The sequence below is a fragment of the Perissodus microlepis genome, chromosome 3 (genome assembly GCF_051167445.1).
Source record: "Perissodus microlepis isolate ML-2025 ecotype Zambia chromosome 3, ASM5116744v1, whole genome shotgun sequence".
Classification (NCBI taxonomy): domain Eukaryota; kingdom Metazoa; phylum Chordata; class Actinopteri; order Cichliformes; family Cichlidae; genus Perissodus; species Perissodus microlepis.
Window position 1 is genome coordinate 4,202,141 of NC_140463.1, and position 27,140 is coordinate 4,229,280.

A 27,140-nucleotide genomic window follows, 5' to 3' on the forward strand; every position below is an offset into this window, starting at 1 on the left:
GTTATTCTGCAATAGACATAGCCTGCCGGGGGATTCCCATGATGCATTGAGTTTTTCTTTTTCAGTCAGCTTTCTCACTCACTATGTGTTAACAGACCTCTCTGCATCGAACCATACCTGTTATTAATCTCTGTCTCTCTTCCACAGCATGTCTTTATCATGTTTTCCTTCTCTCACCCCAACCGGTCGCAGCAGATGGCCCCGCCCCTCCCTGAGCCTGGTTCTGCCAGAGGTTTCTTCCTGTTAAAAGGGAGTTTTTCCTTCCCACTGTCGCCAAAGTACTTGCTCAAAAGGGGTCATGTTTTTTTTTCTCTTTTTCTCTGTATGTATTATTGTAGGGTCTACCTTACAATATAAATCACCTTGAGGGGACTGTTGTGATTTGGCTCTGTATAACTAAAATTGAATTCAACTGAATTGAATTGAATGTTTGTGTTTCAAACAGGAAAACCAGCAGAAATAAATGACAACCTGCCAGAGATCAGAGAGTTTCTGAGGTGCTCCAGAATCACCTCACCACCTCTCTGCGTGTTTCCTTCCTGCTTAGAGTTTACTTTCACTTCCTGAACTTCATGGAGTGGAACTTATTGCTGGTGTATGTCTTTGAAGATACTGTAAGTTTGCTTTTTTTCCTTGTTTAACAGTTTGTCTTTAGGAACTTTATTGTTTGTTCAGCTCATGTTTGATTTATTCACACAACAATATGTGTCTTTTTATTTCCCGTCTCCTTAACCAAATTCAACAACCCAGGCAAGCAGAACCCAGCAGCCACTCGCACAAAGACGCCCCCACACCCACCAGAGTTTCCCCTATGCTCACGCTGCAGCAGCTTTGCGCTCACGCAGTTTATCTGCATGAGCAAACTTAATTTTGCTCATTCAGATCACTTTGGCTTTTGATGAAAGAAGCTTGTCAGTAACAGCAGTCAGTGTGTATCAGTGAATGTATCATGCGTGCTTCATGGCTTCTTCTAGTGGACTGATAGTAGAAGTAGAGCAGCTGATTGCAGCTTCCTCTGCCTCACACTGCTGTCTGACTGCATTCAGCTGACACTGAGATGAAGCAGGAAAGAAGCAGCTGATATTTGGACAGCACACATGATGGAAATGATGATTTTAGTTGATGTGCACGCGAATTATTTGTGTTTCCTCTGCAGGTGAAGGTAGAAAGTGTGTGTGAGCTGATGTGGATGTGAATTCAGCAGCATGGATCTGTGTGAGGACAGAGAGGAGGGAGTCCCTCCCTCTAAAACCACTCAGAGGTGAGATGACCATCTCTAACTGTCCATGACTCTTCTCCATGTCACAGCTCAGCACTCACATCACTGCTCCATCATTATTCACAGGAACCAACCTGGGCTTGAACTTGGACCTGAACCCGAGCTTGAGCCTGAAACCAGCTGTGTGTGCTTACAGTGCAACTGCATGAAGTTTTTTATTTGTAGATTCACAAAAAGAAGACAGTTATCTAAGAAAAGGTAAGTTTGTGTCACTATTAAATTATCACTACACTTATTGGCAGTTTATATGCAGTGATATGGCTGTTCGATATGACCAAAATCTCATATCCCGATAACGATATATTCTGTGAATCTCGGGCAACTCGACTTGGGTGAAGTGTTTTCAGCTGGGTGTCATATATCTGGAGTCGAGTTTTTTGAAACTATTTATTTTTATACATAAGTTTTAACGGCTGCTATTTTCTTGCTGTGGGGAAAAGCCTGTTCTAATGTTTGAGTCTAAGGTTTACTTTCAGCACTTGACGGCTCTTTTTTGCTTCTCATCTCTAAATTCTCTCCATACTCTTTCATGTGATTGTTGTGTAGGCGGTAGAAGAAAAAAAAACAACAATATTTCGCAACACTATGAAACAAACGATAGACATGAAACGATAGATGTTTTAATTCATCATCCGATATATTTCATCATCGCGCATAGCTCCATGCAGTGAGGAGTTTTATGGGTTTTTTTCTTCTTTTTAGCATCCATCAGGGACTTAGCACTGAACCCAGCTTTGTGTCCTTAAAGAGCGACTGGTGTGAAAGGTGCTCTAGTGGTTTTCAAAGACAAGAACTGTCTTCTGCAGAGAGGTAAGATGTTAGTAACATGTACTTTTTAACTGATTAACTTTTTAATGCTACCCTAAATATCCTATTTAAATTACAAACACATCAGTCTTATTTAGACATTCTGTTAAAATCCAGACTTTGTTTTCGAAAGAACTGAAATTCCTCTTCTGCTACTTAATTAAAAAAAATCCGTCCAAGGTGTTCTAAATGTGCTTCAAAAAATAAAACCTTGAATTGGACTTTATTTTAAATACTGTACTGCCAACACCAGTTTGGGGTGTATATGGCTCATGCACTAAATGTTTGTCACAGTGTCTTCCAACATATTCATTAATTTAGGACAGTAACTTTATTTCTTGTGTAAAAAATGATCAACTCATGTTTTTTTTGTAGAAATATGATAAAAGAGAAGCAGAGGGAACCATCAGCCAAAACAGCATCAGCAGGTAGGATATTGCAAAACTATATAGTCAAAATGAAGTTCAATTTTGTATCCAGTAAAGGTCCTAGATAACCCCCCTAGATAATTAAGCCTACCACAGACATGATCAAGAGAGAGAAATATGAAGTCATACCGTGTGCTCCGGCATGGAAGGACAGGCGCCTGCATGGTATGATTTGTACCACCGGCAGATAGAGAAACTGGCCGTCCTACCAGTGGCTGGACAAAGCTGGACTGAAAGACAGCACAGAGGCACTAATCATGGCAGCACAAGAACAAGCTCTGAGTACAAGTCCCATAGAGGCTTGGGTCTATCACCCGGCAAGACCCCAGGTGTAGGTTGTGTCAAGATGACCCTGAGAGAATCCAGAACATAACAGCAGGGCACAAGATGGTACCGGGCAGGGCATACATGGAACGCCATAAACAAGTGGCCAGCAGAGTATACAGAAACATCCGTGCCAAATATGGCCTGGAAGGCCAGAGATCAAAATGGGAGATGCTCCCTAGGGTGGTGGAGAATGTCTGAGCTAAGATCCTGTGGGACTTCCCGATATACACGAACAAAATGATGATGGCTAATGTGGTCGCAAATTTTAAATCCAACATGATAACCTTATTCCACCTACGATGTGGAGCTCCAAGTTTTTTTTTTTTTGTTTTTTTTTTATAGATCCAATTTCAATCAGTTAAATCAGTAAAAAAGAACTTCTGGAAAAGAGCAGAATTCTTGGAACACTGTTTAATACACCAAATCGTATGGACAGCAATAAAATAAATACAGAAAACAGCAAGACAACACATAGCAAAGCAAGCAAAGCAAACCCCGGGGTGTAGAGTCTTAGGCAAAGACAGCAGAGCCACACAGAGACAGACAGAAAAAAGCAGAGCCCTGGAGTGTCCTCTGGCTCATTATTATACGGACCAGTAACCCGACCCGCTGGTGCTGAGCATCTTTCCACTTGTCTTCCAGCCAAAAACAGCAGGTGCAGGCTCAGGTACGGCCAGGGACAGAATCAAGACTATGGCTAAGGGTCATCCGCAGATGGGTAACCTTGATTAACCCTTTACTTTGGCTTATCAAAATAGGTCACGGCACATTCAAAAGTTAACACAGCAAGGGGCATAATCTTATGATATACATGTGAATACTTGAACTAAATATCAAATATATTGGGTAAATGCTTTAACATACTGATAAATACCCCAGTGTAGTTTTATAGTGTGTGTGTATACATGATTATATAATCCTTAAGGAGATTTTATTGTATTGTGTTCATTACTGACTGTAGACAGATGATAGTTTTGCTACATCAGAGCAAAATATCTTATGTTTATTGCAGATATGTGGTACAGACATCACTCAAAAATTCCACTACACTAACCAACCGGATATAGTGGTGGTAGACAAGCAGAACAAGAGGGCCGTAGTCATAGATGTAGCGATACCGAATGACAGCAACATCAGGAATAAGGAACATTAGAAGCTGGAGGAGTACTAAGGGCTCAGAGAAGAGCTCCTGGAGATGTGGAGGGTGAGGGTAACAGTGGTCCCAGTGGTAATTTGAGCACTAGGTGCAGTGACTCCCCAGCTAGGAGAGTGGCTCCAGCAGATCACAGGAAAAAACTTGGAGATGTCTTTCGAGAAGAGCGCAGTCCTAGGAACAGTTAAGATACTGCACAGGACCCTCAAGCTCCCCGCCCTCTGGTAGAGGACCTGAGCTTCAAGGTCTAGACCACCCACATGGGCACAAGATGGCGCCGGTGAGGTCGGCTGCCGTCACGACTGCTCCGACCACTTTTTCTTTGTCTTTGTTTTTTAAGTTAGTTTTCAGCGTTTCTAAATCGGCAAAATCATCACCATTGGGTACATTAGGTATGACAGTGACACTCTTGTTTCTATTGGTATACAATGTACTCACAATTCGAAGTTTTTAACTCCGGATCCGAGCTGGCCGAGTGAGATCTTGAGGGAGAACAAAGGGAAGCGGCGGCGGCCTAGAGGTAAGCGAGCCGGCGTCAGGAACAGGCTGAGAGCTCGTGCACACCGCACACCTCTGCCTAGCATCCTGCTCGCCAACGTCCAGTCACTGGAGAACAAGCTTGATGACCTCAGGGCCAGGATAAAGTTCCAGAGAGACATTCGGGGCTGCAATCTCCTCTGCTTCACCGAGACATGGCTGAACCCAGCGGTGCCGGACCACGCCATCCAGCCGGCCGAGTTCTTCTCGGTTCACCGCATGGACAGGACACGGGACTCGGGGAAGTCAAGGGGAGGTGGCGTGTGTTTAATGGTGAACAACAATTGGTGCAACAGTGCGAACGTTGTTCCTCTCACACGCTCCTGCACACCAAATCTGGAACTACTGTCCATCATGTGTCGTCCTTTTTATCTACCTCGGGAATTTACATCGGTCATTATAAGTGCCGTTTATATTCCACCACAAGCGGATACGGTCACCGCCTTATGCGAGCTGCATGAGGCACTCACACAACACCAGACACAACACCGGGACGCTGCGCTTATCGTGACGGGGGACTTTAATAGTGCCAACCTCAAACGCGCAGCGCCAAACTTTTATCAACACATCACCTGCCCCACCAGAGGTGAAAGGACACTGGACCACTGCTACACTACGGTCAAGGACGGCTACAAGGCACAATCTCGCCCTCCGTTTGGCAAATCTGATCACGCCGCCATCTTCCTCATGCCAAAATACAAACAAAGGCTGAAACAGGAAGTTCCGGTTCAGAGGAAGGTCGCGCGCTGGACGGATCAATCGGTGGCCGCGTTACAGGACGCACTCGATGACGCAGACTGGGGCATGTTCAGAAACAGCTCCGATGATGATGTCAACGTGTTTACGGAAGCGGTTGTGGGATTCCTCGGGAAACTAGCGGATGATACCGTGGAGACAAAGACTATCACAACGTTTCCCAACCAGAAGCCGTGGGTGGATAAAACCATCCGCGACGCTCTGAGATCCCGCACCGCTGCCTACAACACGGGACTCAGGATGGGGGACATGGACCCGTACAAAGCCGCGTCATATAACGTGCGGAGGGCGGTGAAAGAGGCGAAGCAGCGCTACGGGAGGAAACTAGAGTCACAACTCCAACAGAGTGACTCTAGGAGCCTATGGCGGGGACTAAGGACAATAACGGACTATAAAGCGACAACAACCGGTATGATGAACGCGGCCGTGACTCTGGCAGACGAGCTGAACACTTTCTATGCTCGCTTCGAGGCTGCAGCTAAGGACTCCAACGATGCTAGTGCTAGCGGCGCTAACGGCTGCAGACAGGAAGATACTGCCAGCACCGGAAACGTGCTCGTCATCTCCGAGCATGAAGTAAGGAGAGCCTTCAAGAGAGTGAACACCAGGAAAGCAGCAGGACCAGACGGCATCCCAGGTCGTATCCTCAGAGACTGCGCATACCAGCTAGCTCCTGTGTTCACTGAGATATTCAACATCTCTTTATCTCAGTCGGTGATCCCCACATGCTTCAAAGAGTCCATCATTGTTCCTGTCCCGAAGAAACCCCACCCTGCTTCTCTCAATGACTATCGCCCTGTAGCCCTCACCTCAGTAGTGATGAAGTGTTTTGAACGCCTGGTCAGAGACTTCATCATTTCTTCACTACCAGACACACTGGACCCACTACAGTTCGCTTACCGTCCAAATCGTTCCACAGACGATGCCATCTCTCATCTCCTCCACACATCACTTACTCACTTGGACACTAGAAGGGGGAATTATGTTAAAATGCTCTTCATAGACTACAGCTCTGCATTTAATACCATAATTCCCTCCACACTCACCACCAAGCTGGAGCATCTGGGACTCAGCTCATCTATGTGTCAGTGGATCTCCAACTTCCTAACTGGCAGACCACAGGCAGTAAGGATGGGCGGACATGTCTCAGCCTCCACCACTCTCAGCACTGGAGCCCCCCAGGGGTGTGTTCTGAGCCCCCTGCTGTACTCTCTGTACACATATGACTGTGTGGCCACTACCAGCTCCACCACCATCATCAAGTTTGCTGACGACACCGTCGTGGTGGGCCTGATCTCTGATAACAACGAGACGGCCTACCTGAAGAAGATTAGGAATCTGGAGAACTGGTGCCAGAGGAACAACCTCCTTCTAAACGTCAGTAAGACAAAGGAGCTGATAGTGGACTTCAGCACTAAGCAGGAGAGGAACTACCAGACCCCCGTCATCAACGAGTGCCCAGTGGAGAGAGTGGACAGCTTCAAATACCTCGGAGTTCACATCATGCAGGACCTGTCATGGTACTGTCACATCAACACCGTGGTGAAAAAGGCCCGTCAGCGTCTCTACCACCTCAGACGCTTGAGAGACTTCCAACTGCCCTCCAAGGTGCTCAGGAACTTTTACTCGTGCACCATAGAGAGCATCCTGACGGGAAACATCTTAACCTGGTTCGGGAACAGCACCATGCAGGACAGACAAGCTCTACAGAGGGTTGTGCGTTCAGCTGAGCGCACCATCCGCTCCGAGCTCCCTGACCTGCACTCAATCTACAACAGGCGGTGCTGGACCAAGGCCAGGAAGATCGTGAAGGACCTCAGCCATCCCAACAACAGACTGTTCTCTCTGTTGAGGTCAGGAAAGCGATTCTGCTCCCTGAAGACCAACACAGAGAGACTGAGGAGGAGCTTCTTCCCGCAGGCGATACGGTCTCTCAATCACACCACCACACAGTACTGACCCACACATATAGTTCTTACACACACACTGGACATTCTGGACATTGTTTTCACTTCATCACTTAAATCACTTTAAGCATATTTGCACTGCACAAGACAATGTGGCTTGCACAACACTGGTCACTATATTCTTCATTTCCAGTTAATACTTGTACAGCTGCTGTTATTGTGTGTATATATATATTTATTTATTTATATTTCTTCATACATTCTTATATAGTTCTATACTGTGTATTGTGTATTTTGTTGTACAGTTATTTTATTTTCAACTTTAATTTATATATTTTATCTTATTCTTTCCCAGTTAAATTTACCCTTCATTCTAATTTGTTTTGTACAGTTATTTAATTTTTAACCTTAATTTTTTTTTTTTTTTTTTTTTTTTTTTTTATATTTTGTTCCTTTCTAGTTAAATTTACCCTTTTTAATTTTTCATATTTATTTCCTATCTTATTCATAGCCTTTTCCTTTTTTTTTCTTTAGGTCACGAGCAGTTGTCTAAGCATTTCACTGCATATCGTACTGTGTATGACTGTGTACGTGACAAATAAAATTTGAATTTGAATTTGGGCAAAAGGGGAATTTTTTATGTCTCTGTTGCATCATGTCTTAATTATTCTTTGGCACTGATTATTAAAAGAGTGAGTGAGATGCACATTTATAGCTCTTTCTTGTTCCTGTAGAGGAGGAGCTTGCCAGGGTACGGACAACCTTTGTGTGGAGGGTCTCACCAGAAATTCTTATACAGCTGCTTGAGGCCCTTGTAACAGAAAGTGTCTTCAATGATTTGGAGAAAGAATCGATATTGGAGGGGAACCCTGTTAGAGCTGATAAAGCACGTTGCTTTATTGACACAGTGAGGAAAAAAGGAGACAAAGCATGCAAGATAATGATCAGACACCTTCAGACCATAGATCCTTCTCTCTTCTTTCAACTGCATTTATACTCTGATCCATCTGCTCTGCAAGGTAAGTTCATTTATCTCTATATGAATGGTCACCTTTCAGCTTGTTGAGGTATAAAAGTGTGAAACCTCAGAATTAATTGTAAGAAACCTAATTCTATAACATATGTTTGGATTTGTTGAAAGGCTGCAAAATATTTTCCAAAGGACATGGAGGTATTTTGATGATTATTATAAACCTATGAAACTACTTAGAAGATCAAATGTGAGCAGCATTTAAATAAACGCCAGTCTTCTTCACTTGGTAAAACCATGGAAACTGATTGCTTTAAAAAAATGAACAGCGTCACTCATTTGACTCAAGTGCTTCATGAAAGAAAAAAAATGCAAAATTTACATATATTAAGTAAAGTATGTTAGGATTGGGTACATATGAAAAGCTGTAAAGTAATTCAGTATTTTGTGGGTTTGAAGCATTTAATGTGACTGTTTTCAGGAATTACATTTAGGAAATCCCGGAGCCCTTTTTGATGAATTTTGGGTAGAATGAGCATAAAAAAATATAATGAATATAATAGGCTGAACAGCAGGCAAAGTTCTTCACATAGCACCCTCAGACCAGGTTTGACTGGATATGTATTTTTCCTTTTTTAATGTTTTTTTTATTCAGATGCTCTTCAGAATTGTCAGCCTAAACTTAAGTCCAACCTGAAGAAGAAGTTCCAGTGTGTGTTTGAGGGGATCGCTAAAGCAGGAAACCCAACCCTTCTGAATCAGATCTACACAGAGCTCTACATCACAGAGGGAGGGACTGCAGAGGTCAATAATGAACATGAGGTCAGACAGATTGAAACAGCAAACAGGACACCAGACAAACCAGAAACAACAATCAGACAAGAGGACATCTTTAAAGACTCACTTGAAAAACAGGAACTAATCAGAACAGTGCTGACAAAGGGAGTGGCTGGCATTGGGAAAGCAGTCCTAACACAGAAGTTCAGTCTCAACTGGGCTGATGACAAAGCCAACCAGGACATCCAGTTCATATTTCCATTCAATTTTAGAGAGCTGAATGTGTTAAAACAGAAAAAGTTCAGCTTGGTGGAACTTGTTCATCACTTCTTTACTGAAACCAAAAAAGCAGGGATCTGCGGCTTTGAAGACTTCCAGGTTATGTTCATCTTTGATGGTCTTGATGAGTGTCGCCCTCCCCTGGACTTCCACAACACTGAGAGTGTGACTGATGTTACAGTGCCCACTGCAGTTAATGTACTTCTCACAAACCTGATCAGGGGGAAACTGCTTCCCTATGCTCATATCTGGATAACCACACGACCTGCAGCAGCTGATCAGATCCCCCCTGAGTATGTTCACAGAGTGACAGAGGTCAGAGAGTTTACTGATCCACAGAAGGAGGAGTACTTCAAGAAGAGATTCAAAGATGAGGATCAGGCCAGCAGGATCATCTCCCACATCAAGACATCACGAAGCCTCCACATCATGTGCCACATCCCAGTCTTCTCCTGGATCACTGCTACAGTTCTGGAGGATGTGCTGAAAACCAGAGAGGGAGGACAGCTGCCCAAGACTCTGACTGAGATGTACATCCACTTCCTCGTGGTTCAGGCCAAAGTGAATAAGGTGAAGTATGATGGAGGAGCTGAGACAGACCCACACTGGAGTCCAGAGACCAGGAACATGATTGAATCTCTGGGAAAACTGGCTTTTGATCCGCTGCAGAAAGGAAACCTGATCTTCTATGAATCAGACCTGACAGAGTGTGGCATCGATATCAGAGCAGCCTCAGTGTACTCAGGAGTGTTCACACAGATCTTTAAAGAGGAGAGAGGACTGTACCAGGACAAGGTGTTCTGCTTCATCCATCTGAGTGTTCAGGAGTTTCTGGCTGCTCTTCATGTCCATCTGACCTTCATCAAGTCTGGACTCAATCTGCTGGAAGAACAACAAATAATCTTCAAGTCTCAAATAACAGAATCTGCAGAGAAACACTTCTACCAGAGTGCTGTTAATGAGGCCTTACAGAGTCCTAATGGACACCTGGACTTGTTGCTCCGCTTCCTCCTGGGATTTTCACTGCAGCCCAATCAGACTCTGCTACGAGGCCTGCTGAAACAGAAAGGAAGTAGCTTACAGACTAATCAGGACACTGCACTGTACATCAAGGAGAAAATCAGTGAGAATCTGTCTGTAGAGAAAAGCATCAATCTGTTCCACTGTCTGAATGAACTGAATGATCGTTCTCTAGTGGAGGAGATCCAACAATCCCTGAGATCAGGAAGTCTCTCCACAGATAAACTTTCTCCTGCTCAGTGGTCAGCTCTGGTCTTCATCTTACTGTCATCAGAAAAAGATCTGAATGTGTTTGACCTGAAGAAATACTCTGCTTCAGAGGAGGCTCTTCTGAGGCTGCTGCCAGTGGTCAAAGCCTCCAACAAAGCTCTGTAAGTACATTTGTACTCATTTCTATTTTTACATAAACATTGTAATGATTTTGGCCCCTTTAAAAAAATATTGGATATAAACCGCAGCACTGTGGCGGGACGTTATCTGTGATGCCACTGCAGGTGTTATGGATGCACCTGCGCAGCATCTACAACATCTCGGTGGCTTAAAAAGCTGTTCCTCCCTTTGATTGCGTTCTTGTTGTTGTGTACGTGTGGCTGGCAGGAAGAGAGCTGCAGCCGAGAAGTCATCCAAGCAAGCATCCTTGTGTGTAAATAGCTTGTGTAAATAAAGCATGGTGCAAAGCATGGAAATGTCAGTGGGTCTGTTGTGGTATACGACAGACCCACTGATATACTCAGTCAGGTATATCATACCTTTAATGTGTCACAGCAGCAGAAAGTATTAGGATTTCTGAGACATTTGTATATGCAGTTGTTATCAAAGTACAGATCCACATTGGGTAGGTGTTAAACTATGACACATCATTTACATTGCTGAAATCAACACTGAACTGTATAGACCTGTGTCTGTGAAGGTTCTCAGTCATCCAGGTCATCGTAGACTAAGGAGCTTGGAAAGAAAAGCGTCTGGACTTCTTTGAGTTGGTTGAAGACTTTTCACCTCTCATCCGAGAAGCTTCCTCAGTTCTAAGGGTCAATTGGTGGGGAGTCCCAGATTTAAACCCAGTGGGAGTTTCCCCCCAAAGGGGGACAAAGGACCCCCTGATGATCCTCTACCTAATCACATGAGCCAAAAAACAAAGGGTCCAACCAGTGATTGAAATTGCGTTCATCCTCATGAATGAACTTACAAATCAAACTTACAATCAACTTTAAAGTTTTTTTTTAAGCTGCCCCACCAGTCTGGGGGTGGTAGACGCTGGTCTGAACAGATTAATGCCCAGCCATTTGTAAGACACACACCATTGGCGCTCAGCTATACAGATGTCCAATCATTCACTAGCTGGGCCAGCATCCTCATTTTAGGTTTTGATAGCGTTTTAGTAGGTAAAGCTCAGACAGAATTGAGCTGCGGCTTGGGGAAAGCCTCGAAGGAGACTGGTGGCTGCTCCCGGTCCTGGCAGATCCCCAAAGAAGGCATTCCCTAGGGCAGTAAAAACTCTGCATTATGAAGGTTAAAGACCTTTGAAGTAATTCAGTTTTCAGTGACAGATGCTTTAAGACCCTACGATAATATCTAGAGGAAAAACCCAACAATCGTATAACCACCTATAAGCAAGCACTTTGGCGACAATTTACTTTGGGTAAGGTAGCGATAACTACCGTGCCGATTTCTGAAATGAACAGAAGTGATGGTAAGCAGCTTTGGAAGAAGCTGGCATCCCGGTGCCAAAGCTTGCAGCTGCATTTGCATGGGACAGATAGAGGAAGAGAAACTGGCATCCTGGTTCCAAAAGCATGCTGCTGCATTTTGCCAGTGGGGGATACAGGAAAGGGAAACTGGCGACTCATTCATAGAAAAGTTTGCTGCTATGATTGGAAATGAGGGAAGAGGACCTAGCATCCTGGTGCCACGAAAGCATGTTGCTGCATTTTGTGAAAAAGGGATAGAAGGAAGGGAAACTGGCAATGCGTTCGTAGAAAAGCATTTTGCTGCATTTGCTTATGAGGGGTAATGATAAATGCAGAGAAACTGACAATTCGATAATAGGGAACTCGCTGCTGTGTTTACAAATGAGGGACGAAGAAAGAACAAGCAAGCGGTGCCATAAGTGTGCTGCTGCATTTTGCAAAAGAGGGACAAGGAATGAGAACCTAGCATCCCAGTGCTAGAAGGATTGGCTGCTGCTTTTTTGATAGTAAATGCAGAGAGACTGGCAACTCATTGATAGAGGCTTGCTGCTGCATTTGCGAATGAGAGATAAAGAAAGAACCTGGTGTCCCGGTGCCAGCGGGGTTTTTTTGTTTTACTATTTTGCAATGATGGGTGCAGAGAAACTGGCGACGTGGTGGTAGAAGCTTGCTTCCGCATTTTTGTGACTGACAGTCATGGAAAAAACTAGCATCCAAGTGCTAGTAGAACTCTTTGCTGCTTTGCAATGATGAATGCAGATGTAACCAGTGTTGGGGAGTAACGGAATACATGTACCGCCGTTACGTATTTAAAATACAAAATATGAGTAACTGTATTCTGTTACAGTTACCGTTTAAAAAGGTGGTATTTAGAATACAGTTACTTTGTTGAAATAAATGGATTACACAGCTGTACTTCCCTGTTTCATATTGTCGCGGGTCAGGACTATTTGGGTTTTGTTTGACAGCTATGTTCTGTTACAGGCGGCAGCGTTACGGTTGCCATGGTTACAGGGTGACGCTCTCTCTCTCTGCGTGTTTCCTGGGTGAGAGAGCGCTTTTTTGTTGTTGTTGTACTAAGCTAAAAGGCAGAATGCTACAGGCATAGCTCTAAAGAATGTAGCTTCATAGGCAGTGTAGTCCGTGCTGCAGGGAAAATGGACTACCATACCTGTTATGTGTCTGTGAGCGAGGGAGGGAGAAAAAGGAAAAGTACGAGTTGTCACCGAGCAAAAACGGGAGCTGGAAGCATCTAAATATAATAATAACCACAGCAGCCAAGTAGAGTGCCTGACGAGCCCAGTTGTAAGTAAGCTATTAAGACTCGACTGTACACTGTGTTCGTGTTTTCCTCCGAAACAATAAGTTCCATTGGAGTAGCCTTTCAACGCCTCTCTCTGTCTCTCGCAAGCAGAGTTCACCCAGACAACAAAGTAAAGCTATTTTTCGGCTACCAGCCCGACACGGAACACACCGTATTAGCCAGAGGTCCCTTTACTACGGTTCGGAGCTGCGGGCCTTCAGTAACAGTAATAAATCACAGCAACAGTACATTCACGTAGTTGTAAACAGCATGATAATATATTAAGTAATCCAAAGTATTCAGAATACGTTACTCTCATTGAGTAACTTAACGGAATACGTTACAGAATACATTTTGGGGCATGTATTCAGTATTCTGTAATGGAATACATTTTAAAAGTAACCTTCCCAACACTGGATGTAACCCGTTTGTGTATTACACCTGTTGATGGATTGTGTTCTGGCGTGTAAATAAGAGGTAGGAGACAACAATGGATCCCTGGGTTCTTTACTGCAACATCTGCAACACATAGAAATACAGGTCTGTGGACTATGTGTGTCACACACCTGCTAGGGTACCTCTCCTCCAGCCATGGTGAAAGGAGCTGTTCCCTGCAGCCTAATCAATTCCACAATAATATAATAAATCAAATGCAATAAATTGTTTTAAAATATTAACTTAAGCTCTCAAAAAAACAACAAAAGCTCAAAATAATAAATATATCACTGTTAAATAGCCAAAAACAACTTGAAAGAAAAAATACACGAAACAATACATCAATCAGACAAGCAAATATAACCCAACAACCAGGACCCAACATTTTGGTGCTTATAATTCAATCGTTAAACTCAAATACAATCATATTAATAAACGCCATTCAACAGGCAATACAACACTGTACCACAAACACAATCAATGAAAAACCACATTCCCGGAACAAAAAATCATCTCGATACCTGCAACACATAGAAATTCAGGTCTGTGATCTGTGTGTGTCACGCGCCTGCTAGGACACCTCTCCTGACAGAACACAGTGCATGCCGTTAACAAAATACGGCAGCGAGTCCTTTCAGCTCCTGCTAGTGATCAGGCTAACTTAGCATGCAAGTACTACAGCTGCATCCTTGGTCTAAAACTTATTAAAAACTTGTATTAGTGAACTCAGCCTCCTACCAAAATTACACCAAATGAGTCTGTTAACAACTGACCAAAACGCAACAGTTCGGGTATATTCAAATTGCAGCTTGAGGCCTTAGGGAACTTTTGTTAGCTCAGAGCAACGTGACAATGACTTACCTCTGGCAATGCTGAAAGGAGCTGTGACCGGGGCACACATGCACGTGCCTACGTTATCACGCAGCACACAACCACACAACACACACAGACATAGGCAGGATGTTTTGGTGAAATTCAGAAGTATTTAACACATATGCTACATTCACCCCCCGAATTTCACCGAAATCACTACACATCTGAATGTTACTACAGAAGAACCTGGCACCTCAATGCCAGAAGGTTTGCTGCTGCTTTTGTGATGATAAATGCAGTGAAACTGGCCACTCATTGACAGGACGCTTGCTGCTTCATTGCAAATCAGGGATACAGAAAGAGGCAGACATCTCGGTGCCGGAAGTTTGGTACTAGAAAATCTTGATGCTGCGTAGCGAATGGGGGATGAAGGAAAACCTGACAACCCAGTGCAATCGCCCCCCCCCCCCTCTGGCAAATACGTCGGGTTCATAGCCGAAAACTAGCTTTACTTTGTTGTCTGGGTCAAGTTTGAGACAGAGAGAGGCATTCCAATGGAACTTATTGTTTCGGAGAAAAACACGAAAAAAGTGTTAATAGCTTACTTACAACTGGGCTCGTCAGGCACTCTTTTTGGCTGCAGTGGTTATTATATTTGCATGCTTCCAGCTCCCGTTTCTGCTCGGTGACAGCTCATACTTTTCCTTTTTCTCCCTCCTCGTGCTCACAGACACATAACGGGTATGGCAGTCCATTCTCCCTGCAGCACGGACTACACTGCCCATGAAGCTACATTATTTAGGGCTATGCCTGTAACACTCTGCCTATTGCCTTCATATTAAATCATTTTTGTGAATAATTTTTTAAAATATTTCTTCACGTCCTTATGCAGGCTGCAAGTAGAAGTGACATGGGCCGTGAGATTGAGACATAGCTATTAGAGCCTCTTAATGCGTGTTTTGTTTGGGGCGTGGAAACCAAAAATAGAGAGGGCATAGCTGAACATATGAAACAGGAAAATACCACAGTGTAATCCCTTTATTTCAGCAAAGTAACTGTATTCTGAATACCACCTTACCACCTGTAATGGAATACAGTTACTCATATTTTGTATTTTAAATACGTAACGGCAGTACATGTATTCCGTTACTCCCCAACACTGATGGTGTTTAAAGGCAGGTGCGCGAAGATGAGCTTGTCCCTCCTACCTGGCGTTGACAGGTGTGTGGAGCTACGAAGTACGCTGTAGCTTTGCTGTTGGAGTTGCAATTTGCTTCTGCACATAAAACTTTGGCTTGACATTTGGATGTGTGGGGACAAGAAGCAGTTGACCCAGGCTACGGTCCAGTCTGAATCTTTAGCGAAAGAATATTCTTGGGATATTGGGTACGGTTCTTCAGACATCTTTAGGAGGTTTAGTTGTCTTAAGTTGTTCACTCACAATCTTGTCTTAATTCCTGGAGTCTTGTTCTTCCTTTCTAAAGCATTCTATTTTAGCCAGGAGAATGTTAGTACATCTTCTTATGTTGGTAATCCAAGCTCATACCTTATATCTCATCTTCAGTGCAGAGATCTGATTTTTAAATTTATGACGTGGCTCCTGTAATTGTAGAGAAAAAATAAGCCATCAGAAAAACCATCGAGTATGGAGAAAAAACTCAACTGAAATTGTTTCTTCTCAGAAGTAATGTATTATTATAACTGGATTCAGCGGTACTGGAAGGCTACTGTAACAATCTTTCCCACAGAAATACATTTTACTTCTTGCTTTTCCTTTGGTGTTTTCTGACAGCAATCATTGTTAAATTAATTTGGCATTTCAGATCATCTTCTTCAAATGCACCTTTTAACTGGGGGCCTCTTTTATATCATTAATGTTTGTAATCCAGCATTATATATTATGTTAAATAGGTAATGAGTAGAGCAGGGCGATATGACCAAAAATATTTATCACGATATACATTTGAAAATTTGCGATAATGATATAACTGACGATATAATTGACACTAGACAAATACTTTACAACTCCACAACTTCATTAGTGCAAAAAAAAAATCAATGTATTTTCACTTAAACAAGCAGCTGTTTATTATGTACATTAAAGTTATATAAAAATTTAACAGTGCAAATGTAAATTCCTTGCTGACAGTTTAACAAAAAGGCATTTCTAATGGAAAATGGCTATATCCTCTACATAACCATGTATAATATCCACAAAACTTATATACACACAATACGGTAGTGGTGGGCGGATCGATCCAAATATCGATAGTACCGATACCAAGTCGGCATTGGTATTGGATTGATACTAGCCTAGTGAGATTGATTATTTACTTTGAGTTCTGCTCGTTTTCGGCAAAGATGAAACAGCCAGGTTGCTGGACTTGCCGCTCCTGTGAATTTGTTTACATATTCATTATATTTTTACCAGTTTTTGTTGTTGAGAATTTTAATTGTAATTTTTGTATTATAGTTTATCAACAGTATGTGTTTTAATTTATTTTACTGGTTTGCGTGCACTTAGGATTTTTCAAAAAAAAAAAAAAAAAGATCGCCACCACGCCAGACCCAATGGCATTTGGCTTCGCAGCATCATTTATTCTTAAAATAATCGTTTCTGTTACAGTAAATTCAATGGCTGCAGCTGTCCCGCTGCCAGCCATACACATCACCACCACCAAAACTGCAGCGGCATCGCAGCATCTGCCATGTGCGTATGAAAACAAAGGCACTGCGCATGCGTGTTTTACCCATATTCTATCGCGATATTTCATTTTCTTATCGTTGCCCATCATTATACCGGTATTACCGTGAACGGTATGATATTTCCCAGCCCTAGTAATGAGTGTAATAATGTGAAAACAAAGATGCATCTTGCTGTAATTTTTGATGGTGTAGATGTCCACTATCATATTCCAGAACCGGGTTCTGTAATTTATGCATCAGCATGAGACGACTTTATTTTCAATCATGATCAAAGTTTGTTTTCAGAAGTAGAAGCTAAAGGGGTGCCGTTCTTAAGGACCGAGTGCTGCCCTTCAGCAGATGTCCTGAAACTGGCCAGTCAAGAGTGGGCTTTTAAGGCTAGTGACATTAAAAGGAAAGAAGCTCAAGTTGCTTGCTTCAGATAGAGAATTAAATGAGAGAAATGGTCCAAGACGGGACAAATAGGACTTATTTTGGCCTGAATAAACACAGATATTAAAATCTTCCCTGTTTTCCTTTTAGATATGTTGGTATAATTGTGTTATTTTATAATGTTTTTATTTTTTCCAGACACAATTTTTAAGTTTATTTATTTTTGTTTGTTTGCTTTTAGATTGAGCAGCTGTAACCTGTCAGGTAGAGTCTGTGAAGATTTGTTGTCAGTTCTCAGCTCCCAGTCATCTAGTCTGAGAGAGATGGACCTGAGTACCAACAGCCTGAAAGATTCAGGAGTAATAAAGCTGTCTGCTGCAGTGGATAGTCGACACTCTAAACTCGAAATTCTCAGGTCAGATCAAGTGCTTGTTGTAGTTTCTTATTATTTTTCATTATTTATAAAATTTCAAGACAACCCGTTAAACAAAAGGCAATAAAAATTATTTAAAATGTTGGATTAATCATTACTAATTATTGATTTTTCATGTTTTTTTTATTTCCAGACTGAGTGTGTGTAACCTCCCCAAGAAATGCTGTGAATCTCTGTCTTCAGTTCTCAGCTCTCAATCTTCAAGTCTGAAAGAGCTGGACCTGAGAATCAACCACCTGCAGGATTCAGGACTGCAACTTCTATCTACTGGACTGCAAAGTCTAAATTGTAAACTGAATACGCTGAGGTCAGGTTGAGGTCAAATTATATTTGTTTGTTTAATTAACAAATCAAATATCTAGCCAATAAATGTCAAGCCCATCTATATGTTGTTTTATCAAAGTAGGGCATTAAAGAATTCTGAAAAAAACAATATTGCTTAATCTAATAGTTCCTCACTGCACCCTGGTTACAATTTAACACCAGCATTTCTTTTATTGGTCATATTATTTTTTTCAGACTAAGTCAATGCACCTTCTCAGAGAGAAGCTGTGAAGCTCTTTCCTTGGTTATCAGCTCCCAATCCTCTAGCCTGAGAGAGTTGGACCTGAGTAACTCTGACCTGCAGGATTCAGGAGTGAAGCATTTATTTGTTGGACTGGAAAGTCCAAACTGTAAACTGGAAATTCTCAGGTCAGTTTAAAAATTTTCCATCAAAGATCACTGAACACATTATGTTTATAACTGAATCAATAGATCATCTTTATAGAAGATGGATCGTCAGCTTTGCCTTTGGATGGATTATTACCTTCTAAATTACTGTCTTATATTTTTTCATAGTGGAACTTTTTCATAATTTCTTCTGCTCTTTTTGAAATTTAGTGCAGTTTTGCTTCCATAACATACCAAATTCCTAAGAAAATGTCCAAATTATATGTTTAAGTTTTGGTTACTGTCCATGTTTCTTTATATTATTGAGACTATGTGGAGTGTAAATGAAATAAGGACCTAGTTTTAGTAAAACTAAAAGTGACTCATTTATTTGGCTGGAAGAAGGTGTGATAGAGGGACCCAACTGCACACAGTGTTGCAATGCAAGTCAATGTTTTGTTCAGAGATTTTCAGTGTTCATCTTTTCAACTGTCATCTCAACCCAGCACCACACACTCTTCTTCCTCTGGAACAGCAGCAACTGGAATAGGGAAGACATGTTTACTGTGATGGATATCCGCTGTGCCAGCCAGCTTTCCCTGGCACTGTCCCCTGAACCCGCTGCTTCACCACTCCCATGCAGCCACAGCAGGCGATTTAAAACATAAACTACAAAGAGAGAAACTGAAAACTACAAACTTATTGAAAACTGAAAACATGCTAGGCCTGAAAACACTGCCTATGGGAAACACTGGGGCAGGGAGAACAGAACTCCCACAAAATACAGGAGGGCACTGTAACTATATATTTTTAAAAAAAATCCCCTCTTGCTCCTGCAGGCCGTCTATCCTTCAAGCCCAGTCCTCTACCAGAGGCCTGGGAGCTTGCGGGTTCTACACAGTATCTTAGCTGTTCCTAGGACTGTGTTCTTCTCAACAGATATCTCCAATTTTGTTGTTGGGATCTGCACTTCCTAGTGCTCCGATTACTACTGGCCTGCTAGAATCTTGGACCCTTGTCTCAGGGGCATCTTTACACAGCCTGCACCTGGGATCTTGCCTAGTGTGACAGACCCCAGCCTCTATGGATCTTGTACTCAGAGCTTGTTCCTGTGCTGCCATGATTAGGGCCTCTGTGCTGTCTTTCAGTCCAGCTTTATCCAGCCACTGTTAGGATTTCTGGATGTCGGTCAGTTCCTCAATCTGCCCGTGGTAAATACCATATCATACAGGCGCCTGTAGTTCCATGATGGTTCTTCCTCTTCCTCCTCTTTCTTGGGTTTCTGATGCCCGAGGTATTCACTGAGCATTCAGCTGGGATAATCTTCCTGATGTATTCGTGAATGGTCATTGTCTCATCCTGGATGGTAATACTGACACTCACCAATCCCTAACCTCTTTCCTTCTGCTTAGCGTACAGCCTCAGGGTGCTGGATTTGAGGTGAAACCCTCCATGCATGCAGTTGTTTCTATTATTTCCTTTGGCTAGCTTATTATCCTAGCAGGGTACCTGATCATGCGTAGGTGTTGATAGCCCGTATATTGTTCTTAACGTTCACCTGACTCCTCAGGACTTGCCTTACTCTCTGCAGGTACTTGTTGGTAGCAGCCTCTTCATAGTTCCCATTTGCCTGTGGGATCCCCAGGTACTTGCAACTGTCCTCTTTATCTGCAATTTTGCCTTCTGGTAGTTCAATCCCCTCAGTTCTGACTACCTTCCCTCTCTTTGTTATCATCGGACTACATTTCTCCAGTCCGAACGACATTCCAATGTCATTGCTGTATATCCTTTTTAATGTGGATCAGTGAATTGATGTCTCATTCACTCTTGGCATACATGTTGATGTCATCCATGTACAGGAGGTGGCTGACAACTGCTCCATTCTGTAGTCAGTATCCGTAGCCAGTCTTGTCAATGATCTTACTGAGGGGGTTCAGGCCTATGCAGAACAGCAGCAGGGATGGAACATCTCCTTGGTAGATCCAACGCTTGATGGTGAGTTGTGCTATGGGCTTCAAGTTGGCCTCTAGTGTTGTCTGCCACATTCCCATTGAGTTCCTGATGAAGGCTCTTAGGTCCTGTTGGTCTTGTATAGGTCTAGGCATTATAGGATCCAGGTATGAAGCATTGAGTCATAGGCCTTCTTGTAATCAAATCATGCAGTTCACAGTTTGGTCAGCCTGGTCTTGCAGTCTCGTTTGATTGCACGGTCTACCAGTAGCTGGTGTTTTCCACGTCTGTTATTAGTCTTAGTCTACAGTCTCCTTCTCCATGGAGGGTACTGCTTTGTGGATGATGATATATTCTCACACTGATCCTGCATGGTGATGCTACCATCCACCCACTCCTCCTGGATTCACATCTTCATCATCATCTTTATCAACCCTCACAATATTCCACCTTCATCTGCTTCATGTTCAGGTGCCTAATTTTCTCCATGGGTTATGGTGGGACGTTGAGTGCTGAAGTCAAACAGATCTCAGAAATTAAAGACTGATTCATTTATATTTTGTCTTATGAGAAGCAGCTAGCTCATCCATTATTCTCCTTATAGGCTCGGGCTATTCATAGATTTGCTATGATACTCTGAGCATTTCTTCTGTTTTCACTCCTAATGCTTTTTATATGCATATCCTTAACGTTTGTCCTCTCTGTCCACAGTTTGTCTTTTGTTCTTTTCTCTTCGTGCACATCCCCCTGTGCCCACCTCCCACCCAAACAGCCATGTTAAATGGCTAGTCTTGATCCCCAATGCTACAAAGTGCTCCTCACACTGATGGTCTTATTGATGGGGCTTTCTTGCTTATATTTCATAGCAAGTTATATTGTACAGTAAGTTAACTTGCGCTGCCAAATTCGTTTTTCTTTTTAGTTGTAAGTACAGTTAAATTAAATCAAACAGATTGTTAGATGTTATTGTTTCTAACAAACAGAAAGTCATTGGTTACAGATGGATTGTTGTTTTGTGTGTCTGCAGTCTGTCAGGCTGTCTGATCACAGAGGAAGGCTGTACTTCTCTGGCCTCAGCTCTGAGCTCCAACCCTTCCCATCTGAGAGAGTTGGACCTGAGCTACAATCATCCAGGAGACTCAGGAATGAAGCTGCTGTTGGCTGGACTGAAGGATCCACGCTGGAGACTGGACACTCTTAGGTATGGAGAGAATGTCTGTTAGAGAAGGAAGAGCTGGATACATTTCAAGTGCAAAGGGAAAGCCCTTCTCTGAATTGAGGAGGGGACCTAAGGGGACATCTTTCACCATCTTAGAAAGCTGTGATTGCAGCCATTCCCCAACTCTCTGGGAATGGTACTCATGGCCATTGATCACTGATCAATGGTTGTTGATCAATAGTCATGATAATTTGCATAATAATGATAATGGAACTGACCTTATAGCCCATTGTTCATTCAATGGTGCTAGTTTCAGTTATTGTGCAAATGTACTGTTTATAAGTTTGGGGAAACCTGCAGTTACTGAAGAAGTTACTTGAATGAGTGACAAACATTTTCTCCCACTAACAACACTACGTTCAGATGTACAGAATCAACTTTTTGGGATTTCCTACATTCTTCATTCACTTCCTGTTTGTTTCATGCAGATGTAACATGAACAATCACACATGTAGGAACAGTTTTTCTTTGTTCACAGCATAAACTGTAGTCTAGTTGAACAATGAAGAGATAAATATGTAGCAATTTCCGAGGAGAACTTTTCCAGGAACAATAATAAATGTCTTTTGCTCATATTTTTTTCACCATTTGGATAGATTGCTTTATGTTTAACAATGCACTGCTAAATTATTTTTCTCTGTCTCACCCTGATTCATATCAAATTAATCTCTGCATAAAAATGTACTAAAGACACATTCATGCGGGCCTCATTCTCTGACTGCCCGGGCTCTTGCCACCTCACCGCTGCATCATGCAGCTTCCGGCCTAGAAGATCTTACTTAGAACTCAGCAGCAGACACGGTGGCAGATTCAGGGCCGCCATCTGGGGCTTCCCTGACAGCAGTGGCAACAGTCGTGGTGCCCACTCTGCCGCTGACACACCTCAGCAGTGGCCTTAAAGGTCTCCAGGAAGACCTGGGAGTCATCTCCCTCCCCTATCCTGTGCAGCGACACCGACAGTGGATGGGGGATGGTGATGCTGTAGCCCCGACCTGCCACTTCTGCTACTGCCAATCACATGTGCCTGCAGTTTTGCCAGGTGCTTCTGCTGCACTACAGCCTGATTATTGTTCATTGCCACCATGTAATATGCAGCAGCCACGTCATCAAGTGGAAACACTGTCCATGTTTATTTTCCACTTTGATTGCCATGACACACACTACTGGCAGCCTCTTCATTGTTTTCTGGCTTGGCACCCAAGCATGCAGCTTTCCAGCTGCACTCTGACACTCTCCAGTCTCAACTCCAGCTTAACTAAAAATCACAATGTATTGTCATGGTTTGCCCTGTGGCTGACAAACATATCCCACATAGCAAAATTGGTATGGCCCACACACCGCAAAGAATGACGGCCCTTTGGTGGCCCAGATCTGGTTTTCCAGAGGTGGCCCACACATGAGCCAGCACAAGGCCAGTTGCAGACACACTGGTGGTCATGTGCTGGCCCATGTGTGGATTAACTCTGGCAAAGGAAACTCTGTTCAGACAGTGAATGGACTGATTCTTATATAGCGCTCCTCTACTCTCCCGGATTACTCAAAATGCTCTATACAACATGCCACATTCATGCAATCAAACACTTTCTTTGAACTGAGTGCCACATAAACCAAAACCACAATCGGGACAGATATGGCATGCCATCGCATAAACAGATCTGGCCCACATCTGGCTGCCATACAGTCTGCCATGACACTAGTCAGTCAGTCAGTCAGTCAGAAGTGACAGCTTAATGCCACATCTGGCCAGACATCTTTTCTATGAGCCTGGGCAACATAACCCAAAACATATGCCATCACATAGACAGTGCCATCTATGCCAGGCCTGGCCCATATCTGGATGACATACCACTTACCGTGCCAGAAGTCAGTCAGCAGTGCCGGCTTGATACCAGATCCGGGCCAGACCTGCTTGCTATGTAGGGATTGTTCTTCAGCATATTGCATAACCAAAGATAAATGAGGCCCTGTTTCTCTAAAATGATGTCACTGCCTTATTTTGTTATTTGAGCTCTCTTAGCCTGGTGAGACTCAGGCTAAAATATGTGGGTTGACGCTGACAGTGGGGATAACCTTTCAAGTAACCTTCGAAAGCTCCAAATTACCACGAAATTCATGCTTATAATAAATGCATGTAAGCTTCTGACCACAAATTTAAGAACAGCTGAAATTTTTTGAATTTTTGTAATATTATTCATGTTCAAACAGATGAGCTCACATGTAACCCACCCTCAAATATCTCAAATATGATCTAATCTCCTGAACTGTAAAAACGTAATTAAATAAAACTATTATTGAACAAACTTGTTCAACACACTTGAGTAACATGGATTTTGCTTTGAAGATGAATTCCATTACTTTAGTATACAACAAATCATTAAATTTCATAATAAATTGTTGTTTCAGATTTGGTTCATACTTATGTGAAGTATAAATGCCTAGAAATGTATCATACTTCTTAAAATATTTTGAATTGAAACTACATTTGAAAATATTAAAATCCAAGTACAAAAATGAGAAGCTTTTCAATGGGAGCAAAAATTGATAGGCGAACATTTTACTATCTCACACATTGTTTTGGGGTTCTATGTAGAGAAAATGTTGGACTGTTCCTTTTAGAGATGGCACGATACCACTTTGTTATGATACCGATACCTATATCATGAATTTGGATATCTGCCGATACCGATATGAATCCGATATAGTGTGTTTTTTAATAAATAAAACTGTTTTTTTATATCTTGCTGCATTTTGTATAAGTTCATACTCAAGTTTAAATAAACAAGAACAGTAAAGCTATTCTATTATACCTGTATGTAAAAAAATGCACTGTGCACAAAATATTTCATAGTTCAGCAACACTGATCAATCTAATAAACTTAAACCTGCACCATCCTCCCTATTTTGGTATTTTAAAGAGTACTTAGCAGAAATATTAAGCAACATAACTAATAGGGTTGCAAACTCCCAGCAAAAGAAAAAATAGGGAACCACCCTCCACCTCATGATTCTTAATTGACGTAATCAACTTTAATTTGATGCAGGGTGAAAAAAAAATGCACAGAAATAAATTATTTTTCAAGAATAATTAAATAGATTCAACATCTTTCTTCAACAGAATTGCAGAATTCACAGATGGTACTTTCCCAAAGGAAAAAGTACTATAGCTTACTAGGGTATATTAGACTTAACAGTTACTATACACAGTAATGGACTTCTATACATTTTACATCAGATTAAAACTTTGGGTGTAAGATTCAGATAATTATTTATTAAAAGCTAGACATTTTAAATGAGAATAAGAAAGACAAGTATGTCTTTGTGCCCCCTTTCCCTGTTCATGCCCTATCAGCCCCCCTGGCTAAACTTTGCTAGATCCGCCCCTGCACAGTTACCAGCCGTCAGCTACGTAGAAAAAGATCCTGGTGTAGAAAGTAATATTAAATAAATTCTAACAACAGCTTATCAAGCTTAAACGTGCTGCTGTTGTTTATCCACTGGTTTCCTCTTTCTGGTGCAAAGTGGGCAAAAAACAAAGAAGAGAGACGGACTCGAGACAGAAAAGCCGATCAGCTGATCATTAAGCAATTTCACGATTGAAGTAGCAGCAGGAAGGAAGAGAGGGGCAGTCGCTCCATATATCGGTTGTTAAGCTTAACATGGGAACGCTTTACAAACATTCAGAGATGAACTTACACACTTGCTTTACTTCTCTCTGGGATAACTTTCTCGGAGATGAACTACTGGTTTGGTAGCGAAGCTCCAAATGCATGCAGCCGCTCTATCACGTGACGCATACTGCTCCGACGTGCTACGGTTATGAGCCGAGTTACGCTGTGTTGCAAGTTTTATGAGGTGTTTTCATGATATTCAATGGATCGGATTACATTTTTTATTTCTCGCCGATATCTGATCCAGTAATTTAGGTCAGTATCCGACCGATACTGATACGTGATATCGGATCGGTCCATCTCTAGTTCCTTTATCAGTGTCTAACAGTACGTGTATGAGAGCCATGTAAAGTCCATGTGTGCATGCTGAAAGAGACTGTGCTTGTCTGACGCCCTCCTCCTTTCAGGTTGGAGCCTGCTGGAGTCCGATGGTTGAGACCAGGTCTGAGGAAGTGTAAGTGTGTTTTTAATGTGGTTCATGAAAACAAAGCAGCACACATTCAAACATCTTCAAACTGTCACATCACTCATTCATATCTCTGATGTCAGGAGTCATCATCAAAGTGTCAATCAATGAACAGATGATGGATCAATAACTGCAGCTAGATTGTGTTTGTTCTCTCATCAGATTCCTGTCAACTCACAATCGACACAAACACAGTACACTCGAACCTCAAACTGTCTGACCACAACAGGAAGGTGACATATGTGGAGGAGGTTCAGTCATATCCTGATCATCCAGAAAGATTTGATGTTCATCCTCAGCTGCTGTGTAGAAATGGTCTGACTGGTCGCTGTTACTGGGAGGTCAAGTGGAGAGGAAGGGTTGATATATCAGTGAGTTACAAAGGAATCGGGGGAAAAGGAGACACTTATGACTGTAGGTTTGGACAGAATGATCAATCCTGGAGACTACGCTGCTCTAATGATGGTCCTCATTCTGTCTGTCACAATAAGAGAGAAACACCCATCTCCTCCTCCTCCTCCTCTGTCTCTAACAGAGCAGCAGTGTATGTGGACTGTCCTGCTGGCTCTCTGTCCTTCTACAGAGTCTCCTCTGACACTCTGATCCACCTCCACACCTTCAAAACCACAATCACTGAAATGCTTTATCCTGGATTTTGGATCTGTTCTAGTTCCTCAGTGAGTCTGTGCTAAGTTGAGTGTAAAGAGTGACCTCCTGTTAGAGAACACTCTGACTCTTGAAGAGATAATTCAATCTGTATATGTCTGTCTCTTTCGCTCAAAGAAATTCAATCAGTTTATGTTTTAAACTGTTAAATGATTCCTTGTAAACTTTAGCAATCATTTTTGCAAACTAATAAGTTGAAAATGCTTCAGCCATATAAGATGAATGTATTGGCTCAATAGTTTATAAAGCAACATTTAATGTCTGTCTGATCAACACGTTTTGGAGAAAAACAAGGGAAGAAAAACATTGAGACTGTTAAAGACAGCAAACTGTGTCTTCGTAGTAAAGGGCCCAGTGCGCTCTCACTGCTGCTGTTTATTTCTAAGGTGACGGCTGCACATTGGAGTTGTGAAACTTTAAACTCCATTGAGACATTAAAACTTACTGTCCCACAGCCTGATAAAGGGGATGTGGAAATCGCTGCTGTTTGTGGCAGATCAAAGTGAAATAAATGTAATTGGTTGAACGGG

General features: G+C 42.4%; 1 protein-coding gene across 1 annotated transcript; it reads left to right on the forward strand.

The window, feature by feature from the left end:
• Positions 1-860: 860 nt before the first annotated feature.
• LOC146389497 (uncharacterized) lies at positions 861-27,140 on the forward strand. Its single transcript, XM_084912083.1, has 12 exons — positions 861-1,261; positions 1,346-1,477; positions 1,982-2,089; positions 2,462-2,514; positions 7,929-8,213; positions 8,820-10,611; positions 17,799-17,972; positions 18,124-18,297; positions 18,510-18,683; positions 21,619-21,792; positions 25,886-25,932; positions 26,107-27,140. The coding sequence occupies exons 1-12, from the start codon at positions 1,206-1,208 to the stop codon at positions 26,634-26,636; spliced, it is 3,699 nt and encodes a 1,232-aa protein (XP_084768209.1). The 5' UTR covers positions 861-1,205; the 3' UTR covers positions 26,637-27,140.